Source organism: Bos indicus x Bos taurus, chromosome 4 (assembly GCF_003369695.1).
Source record: "Bos indicus x Bos taurus breed Angus x Brahman F1 hybrid chromosome 4, Bos_hybrid_MaternalHap_v2.0, whole genome shotgun sequence".
NCBI lineage: Eukaryota > Metazoa > Chordata > Mammalia > Artiodactyla > Bovidae > Bos > Bos indicus x Bos taurus.
This window is the reverse complement of record NC_040079.1, coordinates 53,248,938-53,269,218: the sequence shown is the minus strand read 5'-3', so window position 1 is coordinate 53,269,218 and position 20,281 is coordinate 53,248,938. Positions and strand designations below refer to the sequence as shown.

At 44.8% G+C, this 20,281-nt stretch overlaps 1 protein-coding gene across 6 annotated transcripts in view; it reads right to left on the bottom strand.

Annotated features, from left to right (window-relative positions):
- The window catches only part of WIPF3 (WAS/WASL interacting protein family member 3), an 85,344-nt gene that overhangs the window by 26,139 nt on the left and 38,924 nt on the right, over window positions 1–20,281 (bottom strand). For 5 of the 6 annotated variants that reach the window (XM_027539421.1, XM_027539420.1, XM_027539424.1 and 2 more), the window contains exon 1: window positions 3,008–3,281. In XM_027539421.1, coding sequence (XP_027395222.1) covers window positions 3,008–3,266 — 259 coding nt within the window. In that variant the 5' untranslated portion in view covers window positions 3,267–3,281. Of the gene's footprint in view, window positions 1–3,007; window positions 3,282–13,060; window positions 13,076–20,281 lie in introns of those variants that run through there. The other variant, XM_027539426.1, reaches the window with a different exon arrangement.

Below are 20,281 nucleotides of genomic sequence, written 5' to 3'. Positions count from 1 at the left end.
TAAACATTATCTCTTCACTAGAATGATAAAGAAATGAGTGTCCCAATAAAATGAATTGATCTGTTAACTTGTTTGTTGTTGTTCAGTCACTAAGTCATGTCTAATTCTTTGTGATCCCATGGACTGCAGCATGCCAGGTTCCTCTGTCCTCCACTGGCTCCCAGAGTTTGCTCAAATTCATGTCCACTGAGTTAGTCTTAACTTAATTAGATGGTGGGTCTAGCCAGAACTAATTTTTATTGTAATCAATCCTGAAAATGTTTCTTAAAATAATTTGCCTATTCATGTACATTAACATATATAATTACAGATATTAGATACAATTATATTTTAGGACTATCTTTGAGAATTACCATCATGTATCATTGCAAAATATATGGAACCATAATAATACCTTATATTTAAATATATTTCTTTTTTTTTACTTTTGTTTTCTTTTTTTAAAATTTATTTATTTTAATTGGAGGCTAATTACTTTACAATATTGTACTGGTTTGTGCCATACTTTGTATATATTGGGCTTCCCTTGTGGCTCAGTTGGTAAAGAATCCGTCTGCAATGTGGGAGACCTGGGTTTGATCCCTAGGTTGGGAAGACCCCCTTCAGAAGGGAAAGGCTACCCACTCTAGTATTCAGACCTAGAGAATTCCATGGACTATATAGTCACAAAGAGTTGGACATAACTGAGCGACTTTCATGTTCACTTTCTTCCACTGTATTTATTATTTCAGCCTTCAACAATCTTGACCAAAAAAGAGAGCAGATATTATTATCTCCCCCCATTTTGCAGATGAGCAAACTGAGTCTCAGAGAGGTTCCCTGATGTACATGGTAGCAGCATCAGAACTCAACATGGGTCATCTGATGGCAGGAACAAGGCTCCTTTTACTCCATCATAATCTAGAAGACATAGAAACTTATAGTCATATGATCCTGTGAGAGAATTCGGCAGAAATATTTTTCCTTATGGAAAATAAAATCTTTGCATTTGTTAGGGTTGAGACTTGAATTTTTTGCTCATTCAATTTGAGGATTATGTTGACACAGCATAAGTGATCTTTAAATGTTACTTCATAATGGATAAATACATTGTGTAACATCCATACAATCAAATCTTCAGTTCAGTTGCTCAGTCATGTCCGACTCTTTGCGACCCCATGGACTGCAGCATGCCAGGCTTTCCTGTCCATCACCAACTCCTGGAGCTTGCTCAAATTCATGTCCATTGAATCGGTGATGCCATCCAACCATCTCATCCTCTGTCAATCCCTTCTCCTCCTGCCTTAATCTTCCCCAGCATCAGGGTCTTTTCCAGTGAGTCAGTTCTTCTCATCAGGTGACCAAAGTATTGGAGTTTCAGCTTCAGCATCAGTTCTTCCAATGAATATTCATTGTTGATTTCCTTTAGGATTGACTGGTTCGATCTCCTTGCAGTCCAAGGGACTCTCAAGAGTCTTCTCCATTACCACAGTTCAAAAGCGTCAGTTCTTCAGTGCTCAACCTTCTTTATGGTCCAACTCTCACATGCATACATGGCTACTGGAGAAACCATAGCTTTGACTATATTGACTTTTGCTGGCAAAGTAATGTCTCTGCTTTTTAATATGCTGTTTAGGATGGTCACAGTGTTTCTTCCAAGGAGTAAGCGTCTTTTAATTTCATGGCTGCAGTCACCATCTGCAGTGATTTTGGAGCCCAAGAAAATAGTCTCTCACTGTTTCCATTGTTTCCCCATCTATTTGCCATGAAGTGATGGGAACAGGTGCCATGATCTTCATTTTTTTGAATGTTGGGTTTTAAACCAGTTTTTTCACTCTCCTCTTTGATTTTCATCAAGAGGCTCTTTAGTTCCTCTTCACTTTGTGCCATAAGGGTGGTGTCATCTGCATATCTGAGGTTATTGATATCTCTCCCAGCAATCTTGATTCTAGTTTATGCTTCATCCAGCCCAGCATTTCACATGATACACTCTGCATAGAAGTTAAATAAGCAGGGTGACAATATATAGCCTTGTATATTGTAAATTGGGAAAGTACTCCTTTCCCATTTTGGAACCAGTCCATTGTCCCATGTCTGGTTCTAGGTGTTGTTTCTTAACCTGCATACAGGTTTCTCAGGAGGCCAGTAAGGTGGTCTGGAATTCCCATTTCTGTAAGAATTTTACAGTTTGTTGTGATCCACACAGTTAAAGGCTTTAGCATAGTCAATAAAGCAGAAGTAGATGGAATTTTTTTTTTTTCTGGAATTATCTTGCATTTTCTATGATCCAACAGATGTAGGCAATTTGATCTCTGGTTCCTCTGACTTTTCTAAATCCAGCTTGAACACCTGGAAGCTCTTGGTTCACCTACTGTTAAAGCCTCGCTTGGAGAATTTTCAGCATTACTTTGCTAGCATGTCAGAGTGCAATTGTGCAGCAGTTTGAACATTCTTTTGCATTGCCTTTCTTTGGGATTGGAATGAAAACTGACCTTTTCCATTCCTGTGGCCACTGCTGAGTTTTCCAAATTTTCTGGCCTATTGAGTGCAGCACTTTAACAGCATCATCTTTTAGGATTTGAAATAACTCAGCTGGAATTCCATCACCTCCACTAGCTAATGGGTATAGGTTTCCTACTGGTGTGATGGAAGTGGTCTCGAACTAGACAGGGGTGATGGTTGCAACAACACTGAATATATAAATGCCACTGAATTGGACACTTTAAAATGGTCAAAATGATGAGTTTTATATTGTGTGTATTTTAAAACAATTAAAATAATTATTTTACCATGAAGTTTTTTTTTAAAGCATTTGAAAGTTGATGGTAGATATGCTAAACATCATCAGCAGATCGGGAAAGGTAGCTCTGATTCTCTCACCCATGTAGACTGTACACTGAGCAGCTCTGAGATGACCAGATGTGTGTCCTGATGAGCACTTGTGGCCCTGTCCTGAGCAAGCCAGGAGTGTCTGGCTGAGCCTCACATGGCCTGCCCTTGGCTCTTAGCAGGCCGGATGCTCACTTACCCTCAATCTGCGGGGCACTGCGGTCATTGATCTGCGTGACTTTTCGGAGGCGAGTCCCTTGCTGGATATCAGCCAACAGTGCACTCCGACCTTTGGGATCTGCCTTTCTCGAGCTGGAAGCATCTGCACTTACCTGTAAGGGAGTAAGAGGGATTTGATTATAATTACATATAACATTTGCAGGTAAGCCGTATGTCCTGTCTGAGGTAAGTTTCCCCTCCCACACTTTTCTGCCTTCCCTGTTTGCTCTCCCCTGCATCACTCTCACCAGTGCAGTTATCTAGGGGTCTTAGGTCTTGCTGCTTACCTCCTGCCCTGCTCACATCCTTATCCCTGGGGACCCAGAACAGATTCTTTCTTGTGCTGAAACTCCCTTAATCTTAAAGAGCCCTAATTCATGGCCCCCTTTCCTCCTCATAGGTGAGCCCCATCCACTTATCTGGGCTTCTGGCTGTGTGTTCCTGACTCTGGCTCTCAAGTTCTGAATAATTACCCTGCCTGGTGTCCCCAGGTCCCCTCATGGACCAAATTCAGAAAGAAAGAAGTGCAGGAGATGGCAATGAAAGTTTAGTGACTGCTTTCTTCTCTGTGTCTGAGTGTGTTACTTTAATTCTCACAAAATCTTGTGAGTTTCAAGTGAGTTTACCCTCATCTTACAGGTGAGAAAGGACTATGAAATCTCTTCCTAGTCACAGGGTTAGGTCCTAACCCAGATCTGCTGAATTCCAAAGGCCACGTGCTTTTTATTTTGAAGCACTACAGATCAAGGTCATGGTGCCGTAGTTAGGGCAAGTATTCTCTGGACTACGAAAATGCTTTGTAAACATGTTCACGAGAATAACCTCTCCAAGTAACACTGAGGTCCGACTGTTTCACTTCCACTATAGCTTGTGCTGATACAGCGGGGTCTCCATGGGCTATCAGAACCAGGGAGCAGCAGAAAGAATATACACAGGTTGGTGGCAAATAAGGGAGGGGGGTCACACTAGAAGACATAGCCAGGAGGACCCTCCACAATTAGAAGGTTTATATTACATGACCTAAGATCTGGTTAAACATTTCTCAAGGTGAGAAATACTTTCTAGCACCTGCTGTATGGGGAATACCATGCCTTTGGTTTTCAGCTTTAACATCACTTTGGAGGTCTTTTCTGGCCCCTAACCTAAATAAGGCTACCCAGGGTTCTCTCTTAGGGCGCCTTATTCCTTTTATCCCCTGTAAGTTTGTCACAGTGTATATATTTATACTTACCATTCCTTGTGGAAAGTTTCCAATTGTGGTTATGAGTTGCAGATTCACCGCCCCCACAAGACTCTCTTAGGAAAGAGATCTTGTTCATTTTGTTCACTAATACCTCCCCAGCGAGTAAAACTAGGCCCTGCTGCTTCTGCTGCTGCTAAGTCGCTTCAGTCATTTCCGACTCTGTGCGACCCCATAGATGGCAGTCCACCAGGCTTTGCCGTCCCTGGGATTCTCCAGGCAAGAGTACTGGAGTGGGGTGCCATTGCCATTTCAGAAAACTTGGTCCTAGATAGGCTCAAAAACTGTTTACTGGATGAATGAATGAATGAGTGTGAATGAACTAAACCCAGGATACGTAACACACTGGTCTTGCTCTCAAGGGCATAAGCAGGTACCAGGGAGACGGTACACTCACGCACAGCATATGACTGTGTGTCCACGTGAGTCGCACAGAGAGGAAGACTCTAAGAGTTCAGAAAGGGTATATTTATCAGGCTCAGCAGGCTTTGAGGAAGACAGGAGACCTTAGATGGTCCTTGAAGAACAGACAGAACTTATACAAACTCTTGCAATAGCCATTTCCTCCACATGGCCATTTGCCAAAAAGAACAACCAGAGACTCTCCAGTGTCACAGACTGGAAATGAAGGCAGTTGCGGTTTTAGTTAAAAGGTGCTGAGTCTGCATTTTCACCAGCTGACTCCATGGCCCAGGTGATGCATCTTACACAGGCTTTGAAGGGCACAAGCTTCAGAGTCAGTTTCTTGTTGCCTGGAAACATGCTTCTGACCTCTTGAGAAGAGCTCACTGATGATGGTCAACAACTGAGCTATGAGCCAGAGGTCCCAATCCTAACGATACACATTTTTTATGAATATAGGTACAAATGCACACGTACAGCAGGATATTTCCCACACAAGATGATCTTTAAACTCTTTCTCTATAAACCATTAGCCCATAAGTCATTTTAAACTTCAAAATTTTAAGATTTATAAAGTTTACTCTTGTATTTAGAAACAATTAGTAACAGGAACAAAAGGCAAACAGAAATATCATGACCCTAGCCAAGAGAAGTATGAACATTTTTGTAAAAATCTAGCATTACAGTTGCAGGATTGGGGCTGAAAGTGTTTTGTAATTTTCTTCCTAGTTACAAGATAAACAATACAATGAATTGCATTCTTCTGTTAAAAGAAGCAACTGGAACCATACTCTAACAATCCCTGAGTTGGGGTGGGGGTGTTCACCTTACCATCTTTGAACTCCATTTTTAAACTGATTACCCAAATGCACCCCCCATTCCTTGACCTTGCCCATCCCAAGCTTTAAAGGTGAGTGCCATGAAGAACATAGTACATCCCTGGAATATGATTTTTGGGGGTTGTACTAGGTCCTCATTGCTTCTCAGGCTTTTCTCTGGTTGCAGGGAGTGGGGGCTACTCTCTGGTTGTGGTGTGCAGGCTTCTCACGGCAGTGGCTTCTCCTGTTAAACAGCAGGGGCTCTAGGGCTTGTGGGCTTCAGTAGTTGCAGCACATGAGCTCAGTAGTTGCGGCTCCTGGGCTCTAGGGCACAAGCTCAATAGTTGTGGCACAGTTGATCTACGGCATGCGGGGTCTTCCTGGATCAGGGACTGAACCTGTGTCTCCTGCACTGGCCGGTGGATTCCCCACCACTGAGCCGGCCATCAGGGAAGCCCTGGAATAATGATGTGAATTTGCATTTCTACTGAGCACAAGCCTCAGTACATTCTTGTCAATTCCACATGACAGATTTGTTGATAAACATCTTCCAAATCACCTGGAGGGTATGGCAGGTCCCATCACGTTTCAACATCCTTCTCTGTGTGTGTATGTGTGTGTGTGTGTGCTCAGTTGTGTCTGACTCTGTGACCCCATGGACTGCAGCCCACAGGCTCCTCTGTCCATGGGACTCTCCAGGCAAGAATACTGGAGTGGGTTGCCATTTCCTCCTCCAGGGGATCTTCCTGACCCAGGGATCCAACTCACATCTCCTAGGCCTCCTGCATTGGCAGGTGGATTCTTTACCACTGGCGCTACCTGCGAAGCCCCACGTTCTTCTTTGCTGCCTTTTTTCCTGTGCCACTGTCTGCCAACAAAGATCCATCTAGTCAAAGCTATGGTTTTTCCAGTAGTCACATATGGATGTGAGAGTTGGACTATAAAAAAAGTTGAGCACCTAAGAATTAATGCTTCTGAACTGTAGTGTTAGAGAAGACTCTTGAGAGTCCCTTGGACTGCAAGGAGATCCAACCAGTCCATCCTAAAGGAAATCAGTCCTGAATATTCATTGGAAGGACCGATGCTGAAGCTGAAACTCCAATACTTTGGTCACCTGATGAGAAGAACTGACTCAGTGGAAAAAACCCTGATGCTGGGAAAGATTGAAGGCAGGAGGAGAAGGGGACGACAGAGAATGAGATGGTTGGATGGCATCATCGGCTCGATGGACATGAGTCTGAGTAAACTCTGGGAGTTGGTGATGGATAGGGAGGCCTGGTGTGCTGCAGTCCATGGGGTTGCAAAGACATGATGAGCGACTGAAAGGAACGGAACTGACTGCCCTGATGGTCTTCCACTAGAGGGCGCTCCTTTACCTGGTATTAGTAAAGTTATCCTCAGTCTTGTGAAGTAGGAAAGAGCGAATAACTTCATAGCTAAAGGGGACCACAGCTCAACTGGTTTTGTACAAAAGGACATCTAAGGACATATTCAACTGCACATTGAAGACCATATTTTGCTGTGGTGGGTGTTTCTACTCCACCTGCAATATTCGTAATTTGCTTTCTTAAAAATCAAGCCCAAGAGGTCTGGTTACTGTGGTTACTGGATACAGAAACAGGAAAGAGAAGATTTTCATATATTCACTGGGTCTTTTACTCTATGTAAATCCTGCTTATTGGCAACTTCACTAAAATATTGAGTGAGAGTCACTCCTGAACACTTTTTCTATGGCAAACATACCCAACAGGCTTGCCTGCCCCCGCTACGTACAAAACAAGGAACTGAGCTATCATTTGAACGTTTGCTCCTGTTCTTTCTTAACATTGTTATTGAGTGTGACAATTTGTGAGTTCCACACAAAGCTTTTGTTGACTCAGTTTTTCTAAAGCAAGCTTCCCATGGAATGCCCTGGATCCTAAAAAGATGCAAAGTGGTAGAAGAGTAATGCAAATTAGACCATGGCCCTTCCAAATACAGGCTGAAAACCTGAAGAAACCAGGAAGATTAGAACAGTACTAAGTGGGCCAAGGACAACCAGGTGTCTGTCCTCCTGTCTTGATAAATTATAAGAGCTTCTGCATATCCATTTGTTGTTCCAGCAAATGAGTTGATCAGGGTTCAGTATAGTTTGAGAGAGGAGGATGGCGGTCCAGCCCAAACGGAGTGAAATGCACGTTGACCTGCTACTTGTGACCCTGCTGCCCTGTGTCATTACTACATCTGCTTGATTGATATTGGTTTCTGTGAGAACCACTAACCAAAATCTAGCAGGTTGTTTGTCTCAGAGATGATCTTAACCCAATCCGCGCAGTACGATTCCAGCCTTGCAGTCTCCTAAAGGTGACTTCTCCAATGGGGCTGTTAAATTAGCACTCAGGCTTCCAGGTACACAGCTTGTTTCTTAGCCCTGCTCTCAGCCGCCCCTTCCTTCTCTATACTTGGGGGCAGACAGGGATCCGTAGCCTGCGTTCTTGTATTTCTTTACTAAATCTGAATTCCAAGAACAGCCAGAACTGGCATTCGTTTCCTCCTGCTGCTACCGTCTTTATGTAGAAAAGAGAGCCTGACATCCAACAGAGACACAGGAAATATTTTTAGAGAACGTGAACTCTCCCCTGTCAGGCCTGACACAATGTTCCCTGTACCCCGAATGGGCACAAGCCAGGCTGTTACATAATGAGGCATTTTGAGATCTAACAGTTTTATTTCTCATTTTCAGAAGTTCAAATACTGTATACAATTAAAAATGGACTTTCTATCCTCCTTTTCTGGTTTCTTAAACAACTGTCTACAGACCCAGGACTGTTACCTGGAATACAGAGCTGCTTCCCACAGCATCATATCCTTATCAGGAGGTGAAGCAGAGTTTGGACCCATTCATTATGGCTATAGGTGAAGGGGAGTCTGGGCCTATTCTCTATGTCCTCAAGGAACTCCATCTGTCAAAGTCATCTCATTCAGGGGCATCAATTTGGTCACCATATGCTGGCAGCTATCTCCATGCCCAAGGACCTGGAGGCCATCTCAGACCCTTCTCTCTTCCTCATTCTCAATAGCCACTGTATCAAAAACTCCTGGTGACTTCTCCTTGGTGATGACTCTAGAATCTGGCTCCTTTTCTCCATCAATGCTGACTTAATGCAGGCCACCAGTATTAATGCAAGCACTTCCAGATTCCCTCAGCTGGTCTTCCTGCCTCCTGTCTTGCCCTCCTCTGCACAGCCATCTGAGTGGTCTGTATAAGGGACATGTCACTTACCATGTCCATAAAAACCTTTGCTGGCTCCTCACTGCCCTCAGGATCAAGTTCAAATCCCTTCACATTGTACAAGGCCCAACCAAGTGACCAGCCCCAATCTTTCCTTCCATGCTGGAGCTCACCTCTGGACCTTAGCTTGAGCTAATCTCTCTGCTCTTTTCACACTTGTCTCTTGGCTATTTTCCAGGAAGCCTCCTGATCCTGGAAGGCCAGATAAAGAGCTCTGTTTTGTTCCTAGAACAACATGCTTACCCTTAGCAGTGCTCCTGCCAGATCAGGTGACTCTGCTCAAAACCTGCAAGGGTTTTCCATTTCCCTTGGAGTAAAAAAAGTCAAAGTCCTCATTAATATCACCCACTGGGCTTGACTGCTGAGTTTACCTGCAAATGCCAACATTTTCCTACCCACTGCTGCTGCTGCTGCTGCTAAGTTGCTTCAGTCGTGTCCGACTCTGTGCGACTCCATAGACGGCAGCCCACCAGGCTCCCCCGTCCCTGGGATTCTCCAGGCAAGAACACTGGAGTGGATTGCCATTTCCTTCTCCAATGCATGAAAGTGAAAAGTGAAAGTGAAGTTGCTCAGTTGTGTCTGACTGTTAGCGACCCCATGGACTGCAGCCTACCAGGCTCCTCCGTCCATGGGATTTTCCAGGCAAGAGTACTGGAGTGGGGTGCCATTGCCTTCTCCACACTGATGTAATAAAGCAGTTCCACTGTATGGCAATCCTCCCTATCTTTGAACTATACTTTCAAGCCTGTGTTCAAGCTTCTGCCTCTTATGGGAATGCTCCCATTGTCCCAGCACTCTATGCTTGCCCCAACTTTTACTTCTCCCTTAAGTGAAAAGTGAAAGTGTTAGTTACTGAGTCATGTCTGACTCATTGTGACCCCATGAACTGTAGTCCACCATGCTCCTCTGTCCATAGGATTCTCCAGGCAGGACTATTGGAGTCGTAGCCATGCCCTTCTCCGGGGGATCTTCTTGACCCAGGGATGGAACCCTGGTCTCCTGCACTGCAGGCAGATTCTTTACTGTCTGAGCCACCAGGGAAGCCCAATTAGCTCTACATCAAAAATTGTTTCCTTTACAAGATCTTTTATTTAAAACTTCTTCAGCTAGTCTTTTCCTTAAATGATCCACACCCCCTCCAAAGCATATCATTTGTAATTCTTGCCAAATACTATAGCTTTTATATTATGCATTGTTTTTCCTCTTATTTTTGAGTGGAAACTTTTAGCATGCAAAAAATAAGTGTTCCTCTTTTAGTACCAGCATATCCAACTTAAAAAAACAACAGAGCAAATTATCAGTATTTTGTTGAAATGAACTCTGTATAAACTTCAAGCCCCTGGGTTTTTGACATTTGTCTGCTCCAACAAAACATGCAGGTATGGTAAGAGAAGTCACTGCCTTTGAGGTTATGTCACAGTCCTGGTGTTTCAAACCATTTTCATACCTTTATCCTTTGGTCACTTTGGCCCAAGAAATGGGGATTCATTCAGCACTATTCTCTCTTGTTTGATGATGCTGAGATTCCCTGGCTTTTATGACTAAAATTTAAATTATGAGAAAGCCTGACTTTAAAACCTAAGTTGGAAGAACAACCTTGTAAACTCAAAAAAGAGCCCAGCATTGGTTGTCGAGGGCCTGACACTAAGGAATTGCTAAGAAATACATAATACATAGTTGGAACAATGTCTCAAAAACTGGTTGAGGTTTCATATCTTCTATTTATTTTAGTCAAAAATTATTACCAAAAAAAAAACCATGTTCCCATCCCAGCAGATTAATTTGCAAGCTAGTGAGATAATATGTTGTTGTTCAGTCACTCAGTTGTGCTGCGAACCCATGGACTGCGGCACGCCAGGCTTTCCTGTCATTCACTGTCTCCTGGAATTTGCTCCAACTCATGTCCACTGGGTCAGTGATGCCGTCCAACCATCTCATCCTGTGTCATCCCCTTCTCCTCCTGCCTTCAGTCTTTCCCAGCATCAGGGTCTTTTCCAATGAGTTGGCTCTTCATATCAGGTAGCCAAAGAAATAACACTATTGTGGGCAATTCCAGCTCATCCCTCCCAGCATTTCTGTCTCAGTTAAAGGTTTTCTCCCATTCATCAAAGCTTTGAACCTGTGACTCCTTCCTCTCTTTCATCTGAAATAATCAGCTTCCACTGAGATCCAGTTCCTACCCTTTACTATGCACACACAGGTGACTTTGGAGTCTGGGTAAGAAAACTGCAACATGCAAAGGTTGACAGAAACAGCAGTAACTCAAAGAAAATGGGAAGGTATGTGTGTGTGCTGGGCACTGTTTCAAGTGCTATGCTGTGCTTAGGCACTCAGTCGTGTCTGACTCTTTGAGACCCCACGGACTGTAGCCCGCCAGGCTCCTCTGTCCATGGGATACTCCAGGCAAGAGTACTGGAGTAGGTTGCTATGCCCTCTGACAGGGGATTTTTCCCAACCCAGGGATCAAACCCCAGTCTCCCACATTGCAGGCAAATTCTTTACTGTCTGAGCCACCAGGGAAACCCAAGAATACTGGAGTGGGTAGCTTATCTCTTCTCCAGAGGATCTTCCCAATCCAGGAATTGAACCCGGGTCTCTCCTGCATTGCATGTGGATTCTTTACCAGCTGAGCTACCAAGGAAGTCCTCCAAGTACTGTATGTATATTAATTCATTTACAGGGCATTTGGACAGTCCCATGATGGAGGTACTAGTTATGAATATTATGTCCAGTTTACAGATGAGGCCCAGAGAGGAAGCAGGCTATCTGCCACCAGTAAGAGGAGAGCTGAGAGGTGAGCCCAGGCAAGTCAGGGTCTCTCATCCACCATACTGCATCTTAGTAATGACATCACTCAGGAAAATTGTGAAGGGTGAACTCCCAGGAGACACATGGAAAGCCTGCAGCTGGGTGGGGGCAGTGGGCCCCCTGCTTTCTGGCTGGGGACCACAACAGATGTTGCGTCAAACGGAGTGTGACAGCCAGAGTAGAAAGCAAGGGGCAGGGAAGGGCATCAGAAGGAAGAGGAAGGGAGGAGGGAGAGAAAATGAGAGGGGCTGGGGCCCAAGGAGCTAAGTGCTAGGCCTTTGCCAGGGCCAGAAAGAACAGCCAAGGCTGAATGATGGAGCCTGAGAACAGTCTGATTACTGCATTAAACGTGATCCAGGAGCCGTCTTGGCAGGGGGCGGGCAGAGAGCACTTAAAATGGAAACTGCTTAGGGTAACTCTACGCTGTGAGGCTGATACCCTCCACTGCAAAGAGCCTGTACCTGAAACTCCCTCTTCAGGTAACACAGAAGCCTGTGTGGGCCAACCCTGCTGGTCCACCTCTTTCTTTCCTAGCCTAGGCCCCCTACTCTCCTTTCATACCTCCCTGCTGGCTGCAGGGGAAAATGCAGGGTTTTCAGCACACGGCCTCCCTTGTTGACTCCGAAATAAAGATTATGAGCACTGACTACAGTCCATGCTTCAACCTTCTACCCCACACATTTTACATCCCAGCCACCTGGCCCAGTTCTCCAGCCCCTGTATTGGTCACGTACTTTCTATCTCAAGTTCAAGACTCACGCACTCCGTCTGGATGATATGCCTGTTTCTTCCAACTCTGTCAGTCAAAATCACATTCATCTTAGGACTTTCCTGGTAGTGCAGTGGATAAGAATCCGCCTGTCAATGCAGGGGATGGTTTGATCCCTGGTCCAGGAAGATTCCACATGCCACGGAGCAACTAAGCCCATGCATCACAACTACTGAAGCCCAGGTGCCTAGAGCCTGTGCTCTGTACCAAGAGAAGCCACTGCAATCAGAGGGCTGATCACCGCAACGAAGAGTAACCCCCACTCGTTGCAACTAGAGAAAGCCCATGCAAAGCAACAAAGACCCAGCACAGCCAAAAAAATAGAAAATTAATAAATTAATTAAAAAAGGAGGCTTTCTTTAAAAAAAAATCACTTTCATCTGTCTTTCAAGGCGTAGCTATAAAGCCTCTTGCAGAGATGCCTAGATTAAACCAAGTCAGGATTAATTCCTTGCATTTACCTACTGTACAATAGCCATACATTTTAGAAGTTTAACCCAGATATGCAGATATTGGCTGAGGTTTCCTGAGCCCTGGAGATCTGGAGGAGACTGGCTGAGAGCCATTCTTGAGGCCCTTGGGACTCTCAAAGCCTCCCAAAGAGTTCTACAGTTTCAAGGCCGTGTATGCCTCATGGGCATGCTCGCTTCCAGATTCCAGGCAGCAATTCCGCATTGAGCACTGGATACCCCTGGGCCTCATATGGTCGCTCATCATTCCAATACAGGAGGATTCACTGGCTCAGAGTCAAATCAGTGTTCTGGTTCCTCTCTCTCACTGTCTTCTTAACTGTATCTTCCCTCTGCTCAGCCTCTTAGGAACAAAGCAAATTCTTCCCCTTGCTTCGTGTGGTGTGGTTTAGTCACTCTGCTGCTGCTGCTGCTGCTAAGTCGCTTCAGTCATGTCTGACTCTGTGTGACCTCATAGACGGCAGCCCACCAGGCTCCCCCGTCCCTGGGATTCTCCAGGCAAGAACACTGGAGTGGGTTGCCATTTCCTTCTCCAATGCAGGAAAGTGAAAAGTGAAAGTGAAGTCGCTCAGTCGTGTCCGACTCCTAGCGACCCCATGGACTGCAGCCCACCAGGCCCCTCCATCCACGGGATTTTCCAGGCAAGAGCACTGGAGTGGGGTGCCACTGCCTTCTCTGTTAGTCACTCTAGTCATTCTTATTCTGCTTCATTCCTGCCCTTAAGTTCCACACCCGATCCCATCTCCTTATAGACTGTATGTCCCCAAAGACAGGTCTCTTCTTAAGAAAAATTCTGATGCCAGTTGCTGAGATCATATGTTTCATATCATTTAAAAAAATATTTACTTATTCATTTGGCTGTGCTGGGTCTTAGTTGCAGCATATGAACTCTTAGTTGTGGCATGTGGGATCTAGTTCCCTGGCCAGGGATTGAACCCAGGCCCCCTGCATCAGGAGCTCCAAGTCTTAGCCACTGGACCATCAGGGAAGTCCCATGTTTCACATTTTGATGTGCATCTGTCCTACCCATGTAAGTCCCTTTAGGCAGAAATTACATCTTAATCAACCCTGCCAGGGTTCAGCACAAGGCCTTGTATAATAAACACGCCCCCAAATTCACTAAAATAAAATTTGTTATTTAATCTGAAAATGCAGTGTGAATTTAAAATAAAACAACTATTTTTGTCATGAGAATCACAAAAGGGGCCTGCCAGGGCACCCAAGTGTGACTCATACAATATACTCATTAATGACACTCCTTGTATATTTTAATAAAATGGGGCCACCTTAAACCCTCCCTTAAAAATACTGTAGCATCTGTTTCACTGAATGCCAGAAATTCTAGAGGAGAGCGGAAATAGACAGAAGGTCATGACAGCTGCAATGAATCAAGAGGAAATGTAGACGTTCATTGTTCTTAATTATCATCAAAACATCTTTATGACAATTATGACAGGGAAAGAATTCTGCTTAAATGGATCAGGCCCATCATCTGAGGAAGTGAATTATAACAGAATAAAGCAGGGGACTATTTTTAGTTCACTTTGCTCAACTGCATTTTGGTTTTACATCTCCTAAAAGTAGGCCTGTGGATTGAGGTTCCATGTAATCAGAGTAGTGCAACCATTTCTTTTGCAAACTGAGATATGTCCCTGTCTCCTGTCCTTCCTTTGCACTGATGGATTGCTGCCTGCTTGGCATCCCAGTGAAGTCAACCCCTCGCCCTAAGGAAGGGGCTCCAGTCCTGCTTAGGGAAAGGCCATTTAAAGACCCCCCAGGCTACTGGTACCAGTGACAGCAGCTCTTCTTCCAGGCTGAAGTCTGTTCAGATGACGGAGCATCTGGAAGTCACAGACTCTTTCAGGCATAGAGTATCAATAGGATCAACAAACAGGAACTGCCTTCAGATGCACTTAGTAGATGTGCCAGCTACTTCTCTGATCTCTGATGCTACAGCATTTTAAGGGAGGGTTTGAGGTGGCCCCATTTTATTAAAATATACAAGGAGTGTCATTAATGAGTATATTGTATGAGTCACACTTGGGTGCCCTGGCAGGCCCCTTTTGTGATTCTCAAGACAAAAATAGTTGTTTTATTTTAAATTCACACTGCATTTTCAGATTAAACAACAAACTTTATTTTAGTGAATTTGGGGGCGTGTTTATTATACAAGGCCTTGTGCTGAACCCTGGCAGGGTTGATTAAGATGTAATTTCTGCCTAAAGGGACTTACATGGGTAGGACAGATGCACATCAAAATGTGAAACATGGAACTTCCCTGATGGTCCATTTATTCCATTTTAAGAACCAATACTACTTGTACTGGCAGAATATATGACTATATTATATGAATGTAAGATAGTAAATAATTAGTCCATAAATTATTTTTAATTTGGAGTAGGAAATGGCAACCCACTCCAGTATCCTTGCTTGGAGAACTCATGGACAGGCAATATAGTCCATGGAGTTGCAAAGAGTCAGTCATGACTGAGCGACTAACACACATTTTTAATTACAGTTTTAAATTCCACTAATCTGAGTAACAACATTATCAAAGGGATGGTTTTAAAGATAAGGAACCTTTAACAAAACACAGAGTTTAAATCTTGATGAAAAATCTTATGTTGAAAGAGGAGGAGACCACATGCTGGGAAGCAACACAGAGCCTGTGTCCCACAACTACTGAGCCTGTGCTCTAGAGCATGGGAGCTGCACTACAGAAGCCAGCAAGACCTAGAGTCAACAAGAGAAGCTATAGCAATGAGAAGCCTGCACACCGCAGCCAGAGAGGAGCCCCCTCTCAGTGCAGCTAGAGAGGAGCCCCCTCTCACTGCAGCTAGAGAGAAGACCTTCTCACTGCAGCTAGAGAGGAGCCCCCTCTCACCGCAACTGGAGAGGAGCCCCCTCTCACCGCAACTATAGAGGAGCCCCTCCCACCGCAGCTAGCGAGGAGCCCCCTCCCACCGCAGCCAGAGAGGAGCCCCTTCCCACGGCACTAGAGAGAAGACCCCTCTCACCGCAACTATAAAGGAGCCCCTCCCACCGCAGCTAGCGAGGAGCCCCCTCCCACCGCAGCCAGAGAGGAGCCCCCTCTCAGTGCAGCCAGAGAGGAGCCCCCTCTCACCGCAGCTAGAGAGGAGCCCCCTCTCACCGCAGCTAGAGAGGAGCCCCTCCCACCGCAGCTAGAGAGGAGCCCCCTCCCACCGCAGCTAGAGAGAAGACCCCTTTCACCGCAGCTGGAGAGGAGCCCCCTGTCACTGCAGCTGGAGAGGAGCCCCCTCTCTCCGTGGCTAGAGAATAGCACACGCAACAGTGAACACACAGCACAGTAAAAAGTAAAAGACCCGCACACAAAAAGAAAAAACCAAGTCACATGACTATACACACAGCTACACTCTGGTACTTATATAGAAATATTTTAAAGAAAATCACCATAATAAAGCATTCTAGTCATCTAAGTCATAGGCTGCAGGGGTTCAGGGAATAGTGGATGCTCCAGATGACACCAATGATCAATAGGAGTGGGAGACCTGAACGGTGTGTTTTATAATTGAATTGGTGGACACCTGTACAGAACTTTTTGATTTGTTTTAACAAATGAATTAGATACCTCATAAACCAGAAAAAAAAAATCTTAGAAGCCAAGTACTGTGGGAAGGGTTTAAAAAACGTTTGCGAAAGCAGAATTTTGAACAATGGCTGTGCCAACTTTTTGTGGAATGAGGTAGAACATGATGAAATAAAAATCAAGGAGAAGAATTTCATTTTTGTGTTTTTCTCAAATAATGGGGGAGAATGGTGTCACGATTCTTTTAAAAACAGAAGCAACCTGATTTAGCTTCTGAAATGCTGGGTTATGAGGAAGTGAAGTTTAATTGCACTATGTCACGGAGCGAGGACAAGGGTGAAGCGAGGGAGGCTCCCGGGATGCCAAACTGAGGGGCGTGGAAGCACCTGGAGTGAGTGCCTGGGCTTCGCCCCCACCGTTTTCCACTCTGATGAGAAAGGCAGCTATTTTAATCCAATCCCTCAATGATTATGGTCTGTTATAACTCAGTTCTGGTTAACCTGCACTCTTTCGTCCTTGCTGCAATGAAACATATTATTTTGTGTTCTTATCTTTTCATGTGTTTTATCTGAAGGTAGAGACCAAAGAACTCTACTGATTTGGGGGATCTCACAGCCTAGCACAATCATTTGCAAAAAACAAAAACACACCTCAGACATGAGAGTAATTTATGCCTACTGACTGGTAGATTTTAAGATTTACTGATGAAATGTTAACTAAAGTTAAAAAAAAAAAAATAAAGCATTTCTCAAACCTCTAACACTGACTATGAGGTTCTTACATGGTATGAATCCCACCTCATCTATATTCTGTCCAAGGGGACAAACCTATTTTCTATGAAGAGCTGGTGGGACTTACCCTGGGTCTACCCATCCACTCCAGCTATAACTGAGCCCTGTTATTCCAGCAAGAATCAGTAACAACAAGGTCCCAAGAAGGGAGTCAACAGCTGCTGTGTGGCCTTCGAGCAGAGCGATTTGCTTTGTGATGGTTGAAACACAGTCCTATAATTGATTGCCAAAACAATCTAAGGGGGTAAGGACTAGATACCACTCTCCATATAAGCTTCTAGAAATAGAAGTTATTGCTCATTGATTCTGAAATGCATTACTCCTGCAGTCCACTCAGCAGTTTAATGTCATTAGACACAAAGGTCTTTAAACAAGGTCTTAGAAGCAGAAGGCCTCTGCTAATCAGAAATTCTGCATTTTCTAAATAGTAGACAAAATAAGACAAAACAGAAAAAGTTAGAACAAAATAGACCAAAAAAAAAGTACAAAACCTTGGGGGAAAGGATGTGTCTACACAGCAGGGAGTGACGATGCAAGATGCAGCCCTCTGTCTGGGGAGGGCTGACTCTGGAACTAAGATTTGCCCTAAATGACCTTTCCTCCTAGCGTGGTGGAGGAGTGGAGAGGATAGAGGATGGGTGTCCCTGAGCTGAGGGAGCCAGTGAGCAGTTTCTGTCCCTTCCTATTAACACAGACTGTGTGCTTGTTTCCTGGGGCTGCCATAACAATGCCATAACAAAGAACCACAGCCCAGGTGACTTAACAATAGAAATTTACTTTCTCACAGTCCTGGAGGCTAGAACTTCAAGGTCAAGGTGTGGGCAGGCTTGATTTCTTCTGCTTGCAAATGAGCATGTCCTCCTGTATCTTCACGTGTTAACCTTGCGTGCATGCATGCTAAGTTGCTTCAGTCATGTCCGACTCTTTGTGAATGTATGGACTGTAGCCCTCCAGGCTCCCCTGTCCATGGGAGTCTCCAGGCAAGAATACTGGAAGAATCCCTCCTCCAGGAGATCTTCCCAGGGATCCAACTCGAGTCTCCTGCATTGGTAGGCGGGTTCTTTACCACTAGCGCCACCTGGGAAGCCCACCCTATCAGTCACATGTGAGTTTGGAGGGGGACACAATTCAGCCCATAACATGTTGGGTATGACTTAATGTCGAGGCTATTTAACCATCAACCACTTCCCGCTACTGAGTGTCTCTGACACTTACCAAAAAGAACTTTGTTAAGTGTGAACAAGCAATACAGTTTAGTTGCTTCATCTGCTTTGAGGTCTTCTGCACGTCTTAGAGGGCCTGAGCTTGTTTGTAAAACAGGACACCAGATTTGACCTTGACTCATGATAACAGTGTGTCAAGGTCAAACAGGTATTAAAATTAGCCCACTTGTTGTCACATAGTATTATCCATAATGAAACGTTAATACTGATAATTACTGGTAAATGTTAATACTGCACATGGGAATGCCACGCTGCATATTTTAGCTTCCAATTTCATCTCACTGAGGACCAAAGAACTGAGCCACAGCTGAGAATTCTTTTGAGGGCCTCAGAATAGTGTTCTATAAATACAGAGAAATTTCTGGGAAAAGCACATCGCTGGTGCAACCTTTAAAATTCTCATGGTGATGTCACCATCAGCAGGTGGCCTGGCTGTTTAATATGAGCTTTGATGTCACCAGCAAGCACCAGAGAGGGTGCACTCTCATTCACTGAATGTGAATTTCTGAAGCAGTGCCCAAGCCCAGGCACCACACAGGCACTGCTTATTCCACGAGGGAATAAGCAGGGCAAGGCTGGCATGTTTTCTTGCCAGGAGGCAGCCTGATTTCCCACACACTCTGCACAGCTTTCTTTCTTCCACTATCTCACTTCCTAACTCCCTTACCAGAGTTTCCAGGAATCACCTTCTAAATAAACTACTTGAGAACCAAACCTTTGTCTCCGAGTCTGCTTTTAGGGAAACCTCAAATTAGACCATGATCTTCTCTTTCTCACAGTTTGTGGAAAGAGTGACTCTATAGGAATGTCTTCATTCAACTGTCAACCTGTTTGCAGCAGTATGTTAGAGGATCACTGTTTTGAATGATAATACACAAGCACTATTTTAATTCCCTTGTGGCTCAGCTGGTAAAGAATCTGCCTGCAATTCGGGAGACCTGGGTTCGATCCCTGGGATGGGAAGATCCCCTGGAGAAGGGAAAGGCTACCCACTCCAGTGTTCTGGCCTAGAGAACTCCATGGGGCCTCAAAGAGTCAGACAGGACTGAGCAACTTTGACTTTCACTATTTTAAGTGGGCTTCTCTAGTGGCTCAGCGGTAAAGAATTCGAGTGCAGTGGCAGGAGATGCAGATGTGGGTTCGATCCTTGAGTTGGGAAGATCCCCTAAGGGCACACTCCAGTATTCTTGCCTGAAGAATCCCAGGGACAGAGGAGTCTGGTAGGCTATAGTCAATAGGGTCGCAAAGAGTCATGACTGAAGCGACTGAGCACACATGCACGATTTTAATTGCTACTGGGAAATCGTCCATGCCGAAAAGTGACTTTCAATGCATTCTGTCTTTTTTCCAGGCTTGTCCTCCCAACCTTAAGGCAGAAACCACAACTACATTTGGCAGGAAAGAGAACCAGAGGTTTGGTGAAATGCACTGATTCCCGAAATCAAGAAGGTACGGTACCCGTCATCTAGAAGGTGACGACAACACCCAAAAAGTTACAGCAGGTGGGGGTGGGTCGAGGGTTAGTACTCTGGACGTCAAAGCAGAGGGTCAGGGAACTGGGTGCTTGGGTGATCCTTGCTGGTCTTGGTTCTCCTGGCCTTAAAGTGACATGTTCTAGAACAGTGTATCCAAATACAGCTGCCATATGTCCATTCATTCCACCTAAGAGCTAAAGGAAGGATGCGTGTGCTGTTGTGTGTTTCGAGTTTTCATATGGGATCTCAGTGGTTCCTGGTATTCTCCCTAGAGCCTGTGTTCCAACCCCCACCTGGGATCATCACTATTATTGCTGGTGACTTTCCACTTTTCCCCAACTCCACCCTAGCTGTCTGCAGTGATTCTCCAGGTGGGGAAGGAGGGTGCTGTGCTCCCAGGGGTGGGTCCAGATCTCCAT